At 31.4% G+C, this 10,981-nt stretch overlaps 2 protein-coding genes across 2 annotated transcripts in view; both read left to right on the plus strand.

Moving 5' to 3' along the window:
- The window catches only part of LOC105132390 (pyruvate dehydrogenase complex E1 alpha subunit), a 5,508-nt gene extending 5,124 nt beyond the window's left edge, over positions 1 to 384 (plus strand). Inside the window, exon 8 of the mRNA XM_011035871.1 lies at positions 26 to 384. Within this exon, the coding sequence (XP_011034173.1) occupies positions 26 to 70 (45 nt within the window). The 3' untranslated portion in view covers positions 71 to 384. The remainder of the gene's footprint in view (positions 1 to 25) is intronic.
- An 8,455-nt stretch (positions 385 to 8,839) lies between these two features.
- Positions 8,840 to 10,659, plus strand: LOC105132391 (probable galacturonosyltransferase-like 9). Its single transcript, XM_011035872.1, has one exon. The coding sequence runs from the start codon at positions 9,173 to 9,175 to the stop codon at positions 10,331 to 10,333; it is 1,161 nt and encodes a 386-aa protein (XP_011034174.1). The 5' UTR covers positions 8,840 to 9,172; the 3' UTR covers positions 10,334 to 10,659.
- Positions 10,660 to 10,981: the final 322 nt, after the last annotated feature.

Below are 10,981 nucleotides of genomic sequence, written 5' to 3' on the forward strand. Positions count from 1 at the left end.
GATGGTTTCATGTTTTGAATTGCAGGCATTTGGAGCTGATAGGAAAGAAGTTAGAGCTGTGCTTCCCTAAGCTAAATCTCCCTGCCAGCCAACAAATGAGAATGATAGAATAAGGTGAAGACGAGCATGCATTTATTCCTGCGTAATTTTGATTTCCACACTTCTGTATAGAAAACTGGTTCTTCTCAAGTTGTGGGGCAGGATTATTCTCTCTTGTGTAGCTTTTCTTTGGGGAGCCACGGTTTGATACCCCTATGATTTTTATTAAATGAGCTGCTAGTGTGCTAGAGAACGCAATAACAACATCCGAGAATGCGTCATTTTGATTTTTTTCTGTGTTTGTCAAATTGACAAGAATAAGATCTCTCCATTTCCCCGTGTCAATTTGACTTGAAAAACCCATCCTTGACAAGTATTTTGCTCCATAACACAAGTAATGATCCTAGAATTTAAATCCTAGAAGGTGACACCCAAATATTGATCAATAACTAGCCATGTGAATTGAAGGATTGTTTTGTAAAAAGATTGTGTTTATACTTGTGTTTTGTTTGGGTGCATTGTAATAGTGTGTTAGGCATGAAGAAATATCATATTAATGTATTTTTTAGTGTTTTTTTTAATGATTATGATATGCTAATATTAAAAAGAAATCTGAAAAGAAATTATTTTAATGTATTTTCAAATGAAAAGTATTTTTAAAAAATGTTAAGTCTAAATTTTGCATAATTTATGCAATGGTTTTATTTTATTTTTTTCAATTTGGAATCAAATTATTTGTTTTTTAATTGATTGAAATTGAATGTAGAAAATCTAAATCCTCAATCCAAAATCAAAACATTTATCTGATAAAGCAATATCTTACATGCCAAACAATTAAGAGTTTTTATCAAACAAATTCAAAACATTTAAGAGTTTTAAACCTTTGATGTAAAAGAATAAAAAATCTTAGAAAACGATATCTTATATGCAAAACAATTAAGAGTTTTTTATTGATCAAAAATTTAGTTTTTCACTTTTTTATGTCTTTAGGATTTATTTGTGTTTGATAAAATAATTAAGAATTGCTTTAAGGATTTAAGATATGCTTGTATCTGATAAAAATTGTGGTTTTAGAACCTAGGATTAACATTATAAATGACTACAAGATAAAGACAAAAAAAAGATGCTACAAGGTAAAGACAAAAAAAAGATGCTATTGTGACATGTCATTCTATCATGGGTCTTAGTTTTAGAGCCTGTTTGGCTAAGCGTTTGCGGCAGCATTTTCATTTAACAGTATCAACATATCATTTGATTACAAAATGAGCCGCAGTTTTCATGTATGGACCCCATCTTTATCTGCGTTCAAAACTCAATTTTGTTGAAGCAGAAATTAGATGCTTTTCGTTTCCTGTTCATGCAACTGTGTTTATAAACACAGTATAAAGTTGTTCCCATCTTCCTTCCTTGACTAGTGTTTCGGGAATGGTGGATTTTGTCTAGATGAGAAAACCATGAGAGTTGTTCTTACCTGGGCGTGGTGCTGCTGGAGACGTCGAGGGAGACAGCTGGGCTAGCCTGCTGAAACCATTTTCCTTTTGTTCAACCACGAGAACTTTTTTTAACAGTTTTTGTAATTGTTCTTCCCCTAGCCTTCGTAATTGTTGCTACACTTGAAGATGATGATGACGGTGATGAAGGGCTGGCCTACTGAAACCATTTTCCTCTCTTCTGTTTGCCCTTTGCTTCCCCTGGTATTTTAGGTGCTCTCCTTATCTGCGTGGAGAGTGAATTAATTCACTTTCTACTGTTCGCCTACTGAAACCATTTTTCTCTCTTCTGTTTTCCTTTTGCTTCCCCTAGTATTGTAGGTGCTCTCCTCGTCCGTGTGGAGAGTGAATTAATTCACTCTTTACAAAAATTCACTCTCCATTGTTGTGAACAGTGGAGAGTGAATTATTGAATTATTATTAATTCACTCTCTGCAAAAAAAAATTAAAAATATTTAATTATATTTTATTAAAAAATTTAGTGTTTAATATTATTTAATAACAATACATAAATTAGAAGGAGATTATATGATAGCATAATATTTGCAGAATTTGATCGTAATTTTAATTTTATTTCTGATGATATTTTACTTGATTTTGTTACACGCTCAAAAAACTATAAAAACTGTAGTTCTTATTTGAGTGTGTTAGGCATGAAGAAATATCATATCAATGTATTTTTTAGTGTTTTTTCTTATGATTATGATATGTTAATATTAAAAAGAAAGTTGAAAAGAAATTATTTTGATGTATTTTTAAATAAAAATTGTTTTTAAAAAATTCATTTACGACACATTTAGTTTGAATTTTGCATAATTTATGCAATGGTTTTTTTTTTTTCAATTTGGAATCAAATTATTTGTTTTTTAATTGATTGAAATTGAATGTAGAAAATCTAAATCCTCAATCCAAAATCAAAACATTTATCTGATAAAGCAATATCTTACATGCCAAACAATTAAGAGTTTTTATCAAACAAATTCAAAACATTTAAGAGTTTTAAACCTTTGATGAAAAAGAATAAAAATCTTAGAAAACAACATCTTATATGCAAAACAAATAGGAGTTTTTATTGATAAAAAATTTAGTTTTTTACTTTTTTATGTAACAATAAATCTTTAGGATTTGTTTGTGTTTGATAAAATAATTAAGAATTGTTTTAAGGATTTAAGATATGCTTGCTTGTATCTGATAAAAATTGTGGTGTTAGAACCTAGGATTAACATTATAAATGACTACAAGATAAAGACAAAAAAAAGATGCTATTGTGACACGTCATTCTATCACGGTTCTAGTTTTAATTACCAATATATTCACTTTAATTATATTCATAAGTTTAATCTGCAAAGGCCTACAAACACGCCTGTAGTAAAAGAAAAAATCCACAATTTTCTTACCTTATTTGGTATGAACGTAGCACTGCACTGTTATTAAACACGACTCCATGTGTTAATTAATGACATGTTTTTGCTTGAGTATTAAAAAAATTAGGTATAATTTAACCTATTAAAAATTCAGTTTGATTTTAAAAAAGTTTGTATGGTGATTTTATTTTATTTTAAAAAAATTAAAAAAATATTATTTTAACTTATCTGATTAGGCTATTGAATTTAGATTAGCTCGGTTAATGTATAGGCTAAACCGTTCAGAATTAAAAAATTAAAAAAATATTATTTTAACTGATCTGATTAGGCTATTGAATTTAGATTAGCTCGTTTAATGTATAGGCTAATCAGTTCAGAAATTTTAGCATAGATTTTATTGAGATTAAGAAAATAAACGCCTAATGAGGTCAATTTTATTGGAACTTTAAAAGACATTGCTTCTATTGGAGGGGAAGTTAACTTGCTTTGCCAAACGAGGTCTTGAATAAATAAAAAGAATTCAGATTTTCAGTGTTTATTTAGGGCAAGTTGGTTGGTGTTTGGAATCTCCATCCTACCCTATTCTGATTACGAGGGTTATATATATATATATATACACCCAATAACTCCAAATAATGATGGGTTGGTGTTTGGAATCTCCATCCTACCCCATTCTGATTACGAGGGTTTATACACACACACACACACACCCAATAACTCCAAATAATGATGCTCTTCGAGTCTCCGCTTTACTAAACTATATATCTATTCTCATAATTCTTCTTTAGAATAAGATGGTTTTTTCTTTCTTAAATGATATTTACTTAATTATTAGGGAGTTTTTAAATTCAGCAAATCAAAACTTTTACAAGAATCAAACACTTGCCATCAATTATCTTTTTTAGAAATAATAAATCAAATTATTATAATAAGAAGATTAACCAATTATTAAATCTTCAAGTTGATTGAATTTTTTAAATCTAAGTCAATTATAATTAGTAAATATATGAACTTTATCTTCAAGTTGATTGAATTTTTTAAATCTAAGTCAATTATAATTAGTAAATATAGCTGAATGGAATAAATAAGTTAACCATTCTAGTTTTATAAACTATACATTTGATCTATATTTTTTAAATTCATTTATGATTCAATCCTCTTTTTGATTTGAAGTTAATTTTCATTTCATTTCATTTTTCCCTCTTGAATAAATAGAAAAAAGACGAGATGGGGAAATATGGTGATAGAATAAAATGATCTTGAAAAAAACCAGTAGATTTTATAAACTAAATTGAGAATGATATAATTATTTTTATAATATAAAAATTACCTTGTGAGTCTTGATAAATTAGAGGGACTAAGCTATAATACTTCACTGCTATTGTATTTCTTTTTACACTCGAACCAGTAGATTTACTATAATGCACGAAAGAGGAAAGAGACAGGTGTCCTCTCTCCCCACTAACGGCATGGGAATTATCGGGTGGATGCACGTGATCGTGTGGGCCCGTTGCCAGGCTTGATCGCAGCCGTCAAGGTAAAAGTCTGCAATTTGGCAGCAATACAGAGGACAGCCTGCTGGCCGCTTTGTGGATACAGCTGGCTTTTCATGACTGGATGAAATGAATATCAAACACCTTAAGCCCAATCATTATTCTATGAGTAGAGGTATTAAATGCATGAACAATTTGCTTGCATGTGATAATATGGTAGTATTTTTCCTTTTCAAGGGCACCATGGTATTTTACAGCTGGAAAAGTATAAATAAAGATCGAGTTATTTTTACAATTAAATTTAGGAACCTAAAAATTATTTATGTATTAACAGGAAAAAAACCGTATTTATAATACTTTGTAATATAATTTTAATCTATGAATTTAAACTTTAATATTGATTTTTTATTTACTGCACTTTTTATAATTGATATTATTATAGGGTTTTAAGTGTGACTAGAGAAAATTATAAATCCCTCGTGGCAACATCGCAGGGTGGCAATAATATCATCATGATTTTATTCCTAGTAATTAAGGAGAAAATACAAAAAAAAAAAAGTGGAGTGGTGTCGGGATATAAATATTTTCCCTACGAGGTATCTTAATTATTAACATGTTATAATTCTCATGTTTTTTAATAAAATATTAAATTATAGAATTAAATTCAATTATATTACTTAAAATACTGTAGAATTGTATTGAATCAACAATCTTGAATATTTCAATCCTAATTTATAAATTATTTTTTTATTATAAAAGATCATTTCCTTTTATTAACATGAAAATAATAATTACAAACTATTTTACAATAAATCATAATATATGGTGTGAATATGATAGTGCATCGCATGAAAAGCATTGGAAACACATGATTATGGGCATGTTCACGTTATGATAAATATTATTTTTAAAAGTAATTTTAATTTAAAAATATATTAAAATAATAATATTATTTTTTAAATTTATTTTTAACTTTAGCGTATTAAAATAAAATTAAAAATTTAAATTTTAAAAAAATTCAAAAACACAATTACATTGCAATGCTAAACTAGACATATTATAAGGAACATAAATATAATCACAAGTATTAACGGGAACAACTTGTCCATTGTGCTGGCAAATTAAAGTAAGATATCTGGCATTCAAATTTATAAACTTGGAGACGTGGAATAAATGAAATTCTAATATATATATATATATATATATATATATATATATATATTATTTTATTTTTCTGATAAACTGGATAAGCACGTGGAATAGCCATCGGGCAGCGTGGACTTGAAGTTTTGTTCATGGGAAGGTGGATGATGCACATGTATTGTTTCTCGTGCTGCAGAGATGGACACAGGCGCAGATGGCTACATGCTGAGAATTACCACGGATTTCTCGCAGCTCCTTCGCAGCGCAAGCTGCTTGGGCTGGTCCCCGTCTTCCAACTAAGCATACTTTCCTGCAATTATGCCATAGCATTATTAGAGCAGACAGGCTAAGATTACTAGCAACAGGTTCATCTGGTCCCTGTCAAAAAGGTCGCCAAACAGCCCTTACAGAGCTCTGCTCTAGAGGTGCCTAAGCCATATCAGATGTCGCCTGTAGTACTGATGTTGATTGTAGGAGGATACGGGCACTACTGAAGTTTTGTTTTTGTTTATTTTTTATGTTTTAATTTGAAATTCAGATAAATGTAATTAGAATGATTACAAACACAACAACTAATTCAATAATTGAAATTGAATTTAATTTCAAGAACCCCAACGGCATGTAAAGACAAAAAAATATTTTCACTATCTAAAAACTCAAACATCTTCTAGAGATAAAAAAAAAAAAAAAGAGTTTTTATGGAGTAATTTTATGGTATTTATGGAGTAATAATTTTTGAAAAAAAAATTAGAGTTTATTTTTGTTTGAATAATTTTATGATATATATAGAGTAACAAGTGATTTTTTATTAATTGATTCATAAGAATTATTTTAAAAAATAAAAAAAATACAACAAGTGATAAAAAAATTTATGATGATATTTTTATTATTCTTTATTTACTATTAATTTATATTCTATTTTCTTTTTATGCATGTTTCTTTATTCTGAATTTAAAAAATAATTAATAAAGCATCATTAATTACTTTCTAGATACCATAAGATTTTCATCAAGAATTACTTTACTCCTTATTGTTTTATTTGAATTAATAAATAGGGATTTTTAATATAATTATAAAACTCGATCAAAACCAGCTCAACAAGTAAATTCAATGATCCATTAATATAGAGTATAATTTAAAATAAATTGATAAATTTTTATTTATTTTATCAAAATAATACAATCTTGACTTTTTTTCAAATCAAAACTTTGACTGTAACTATGTTTTTAAAGGTTATTTTTTCATTACTTCTAGAAATTGTACACTTTACTTGCCGACGAGTGCATCATGTTTGTGGTGCGAAGATCAACATGCTATTCAACATATCTTTAATTAAATTAAATGAACCTGTTCATCCTTTCCTTGAATTTCAATTCAGCGTGAAGAAGGATTGAATTGAAACGAAGGGGCCATGAACCTCTCCTAAATCCTGAAATTAGGCCATGGGAGATTGACCTCTTTAAAGTCAATTAAAACTTCAAGAACATATAACTATCTAGGTGGTGGTTAAATGTTAAAAACTTGGGATAAAGGAATTTGTTTCCTCTATGGTCTTAGGTTCGAATCTTTAGTTGCTCATATGATGGTCACTAGAAACTTATATGATCGTTAACTTCAAGATTTATGGGATTAGTCATGGTACACGCAAGCTAGCCCGAACACTCATATTAATAATAAAAAAAAAACTTCAAGAACATCTCATAAAACCACCACCTCAACGACCCGTGGAATTAGTCGTGGTACACGCAAACTAGCCCGAACACCCACATTAATTAAAAAAAAAAAAACTTCAAAAACATCTCATAAAACCACCACCCAAAGGCAACACACCACATCACAAACAGCATACGCCACCATCTAAATGTCAATACTCGGGCGTCATTGCTGCTACAAACGACGACGTATCATTTTTCCAACTTTCCCAGAGAACCTTCTCGAACTGTCAATGTCATCTGTCTAAGAAAAGAAAAAATCAGCTGTATGTGTCTTATCCTTGTCCTCATAGTTAATTACGTCTTTCATATCATCAGATCACGATTTCTAAATTTATTTAACAATTCAATAAAATACAACTAGTGACAAGAAGTAAGTAATATTATTAATTTCCATAGCCAAGACTTCGTTTAAAATTTATGTTGTAGGTTGCTGGAGTTAATTTAATTTTTTTAACTATATTTTTTAATTAAAAATATAAAATTATATTGTTTCAATAAAAAATAAATTTGATTTGAAATGAAATGAAATTTAATCTATTGGTGCAAATCATATTTTTAATAAATTTAATTTTTTATATTTTGAATTCTTTTGATTTATTAATCTTAAAAATAATTTTTAAAAAATAAAAATAATATTATTTTGATACATTCCAGTATAAAAAATACTTTAAAATATATACTATTAAAATAATATTTTAATTAAATATATATATATATAATTAAAAAAAATATATATTTTTTTAAAAAAGCACACGTACCCACCAGAAAGTGGAAGGAGGAGAGAAGGCAACCGCAATAAGAGATAAATGAAGAGAATAATTTTAATGTTTTCCGAAAGGGTAAAAAACTTTAATAAACCCGCGTAATTACATCGTGATGGTAAATTTAGATAAATACACGAACTAATTACGCGTATAATTCAAACCCAATCTCCACGCTTATCAATCGCGCGTGCCTGTACCGCAGCCCCTCCTCTTAAATAACAGTAAAAGGAAGCAAACTTCATGCTAGTCTCCCAGCTATGTATAGCTTCTTAATCGAGTCCCTTAACTATAGGTTTTCATTTTCTCTTATATTTTAGTACACGGTACACTTGTGCATGGGGAGTATGAAATTACAGTGATTAGAGCTTAATTTGCTTTAAATTATCTTAAAAAATGTTTGTCGTGAGAATGGAGCTGCTATGATCAAACCTTAATTTGATCTATTAGGTATTTTTACATTTAAGGCTTTGAAAAAAAGAAGTTAAAATCATTTAAGAAATGTTCAATCTCGATTGATAAATAAACTAATTTGAAATTATATATCACCTTTGAATCTAAAAAAAAGAAGGAATAACTCGAAATTTCTCTCACATAAGTATTCCATTGAGGAAATGTATACAGATAAGAGACCCGATTGATAAAATTGATAGTTTGGGGACTCGTTCAAGAAACTACACATAGTTGAGGACTGATATTGGGTTTGCCCAATAAAAAAATGGAAAGAAAATGAAACCACAGAGAGGATCACCGATACCTGCCTTGCTTTATTGTTTAATGAGCAGTTTCTCCCCTACTTCTGAAATCACAGAGAGGATCACCGATACCTACCTTGCTTTGTTGTTTAATGAGCAGTTTCTCCCCTCCTCCTCCTCCTCCTCCTCCTCCTAAATGGAGTTATATATAAAAACCTGCAAAAGCTTCCTTCCCCATTTCCATAATCCATACACGGAGAGCAAGAAGCGGCACATACACGGTTGCTCATAAATTTCTATGTCTCTTTCTGGGACCGAGTGAAGAAAAGTAAAGGAAAACCGCGTTTTCTTGGAAAACTCTAGCATATATATACATATCAATTTCATCCTTCACATTTTGACCATTCTTTGATTTTTATTCAAGAAAACACACCCGCTCCTTGCTTGTTCTCTTCAAAAAAGCCTAGCCCAGATGGTTCATTTCCGGTTACACGCCGGCGTTTTATTCTTCACCATTGTTGTTCTTTTCCCTTTACTTTGCTTCGGGATTCGTTCAATACCGTCGAGGGAGGGGAATAGCGGTGCAGTTGAAGTGCTCAACGGGTTTCGATTCGCTGAGGCGCCGGAGTATCGTAACGGGAGAGACTGTCCTGTTTTAACAAGCAATGGCCGGTTAGTCTCCTCCTGCGACCCTTCTTTAGTTCACATAGCCATGACTCTCGATTCTGAGTATCTACGTGGCTCAATCGCTGCGGTCCACTCGGTCCTCAAACACGCTTCCTGCCCAGAAAGCATCTTCTTTCACTTCATTGCGGCAGAGTTCGACCCAGCAAGCCCGCGGGTCCTTTCCCAACTGGTGCGATCCACTTTTCCATCACTGAATTTCAAGGTCTATATATTCAGAGAAGACACAGTAATCAATCTAATCTCTTCTTCCATCCGGCAAGCACTAGAAAACCCATTAAACTACGCAAGAAACTATCTGGGTGACTTGCTGGATCTCTGCGTGGATCGGGTCATTTACCTGGACTCTGATGTCGTAGTTGTCGACGACATACACAAGTTGTGGACCACAACGCTTAGTGGGGCTCGGGTGATAGGGGCACCCGAGTATTGCCACACAAATCTCACCAAGTATTTCACGGACGTGTTCTGGTCCGACCCGGTGATGTCAGCGACGTTCACCTCGGCGAGGAGGAAGCCGTGTTACTTCAATACTGGGGTGATGGTGATGGACTTGGTGAGGTGGAGAGAAGGGAATTACAGGGGGAGGATTGAGAAGTGGATGGAGGTGCAAAGGAAGACAAGGATATACGAGTTGGGTTCGCTGCCGCCGTTTTTGCTAGTGTTTGCAGGGGATGTAGAGGCAATGGATCATCGGTGGAACCAACATGGGCTTGGCGGGGATAACGTGAGAGGGACTTGCAGGTCATTGCATCCCGGTCCAGTCAGTTTGTTGCATTGGAGCGGGAAAGGGAAGCCCTGGGTGAGACTTGATGCTAAAAGACCATGCAAGGTTGATCATCTGTGGGAGCCTTATGATTTGCTCGTCAGAAATAATAAAGGTTATTCCTATTCTCGCAATGATCATCACCAGTCTTCAGGATTTTTTACAGGCTCCAGTTACTTGTGACGAGTCAAGAAAACAGGGGCGGGTTCCTTCTTTTTCATTTTTTTTTATTTTTCTGGGGGGGTTTACTCACTAATACAAATTTTGAAGAAATTCTATTCTTTGATATACTTTTTTGTGTACAGATCAAAAGGTTGGAATTAGGATTGGGATTGGGATGGTTTGGGGGTTCAATTCTTTTATGTTAATCTGTAATGTTCTTTCCATGTAGGATTTCAATTCAATGTTTCTCAGGTTCCAGTGCTTAGAACATTTTTGCTGGATTTCATTTTTTGTATGTAGTTTAGCTATTGAGAGAGCAATAACATACAGTTCATTTTTTTCATCAAGTTTCCATATTGTATTTCCGCGTTTTCGGTGCTTCATTTTGTTAGAAATTGCTAGTTTAACGTGGATGAAACTGTTTATATATATATGTGTGTGTGTGTGTGTATTAAAATGATTTTTTTAAATATAAAAATTATTATTTTAATATATTTTAAAATAAAAAATACTTTTAAAAATTTAACTAATTTCGCACGAACCTAGCTCTAAAAAATTTGATTCGACTTTAGGCAAATGATCATGTAACTCTATCACAGTTGTAAGATCTGGTTCAAGCTAATATTTACTCTAGTTAACTTAAGTTTATTATTATTGATCTAAAATAAT

Source organism: Populus euphratica, unplaced genomic scaffold (genome assembly GCF_000495115.2).
Source record: "Populus euphratica unplaced genomic scaffold, PopEup_1.0 scaffold85.1, whole genome shotgun sequence".
In the NCBI taxonomy this organism is placed as follows: Eukaryota; Viridiplantae; Streptophyta; class Magnoliopsida; order Malpighiales; family Salicaceae; genus Populus; species Populus euphratica.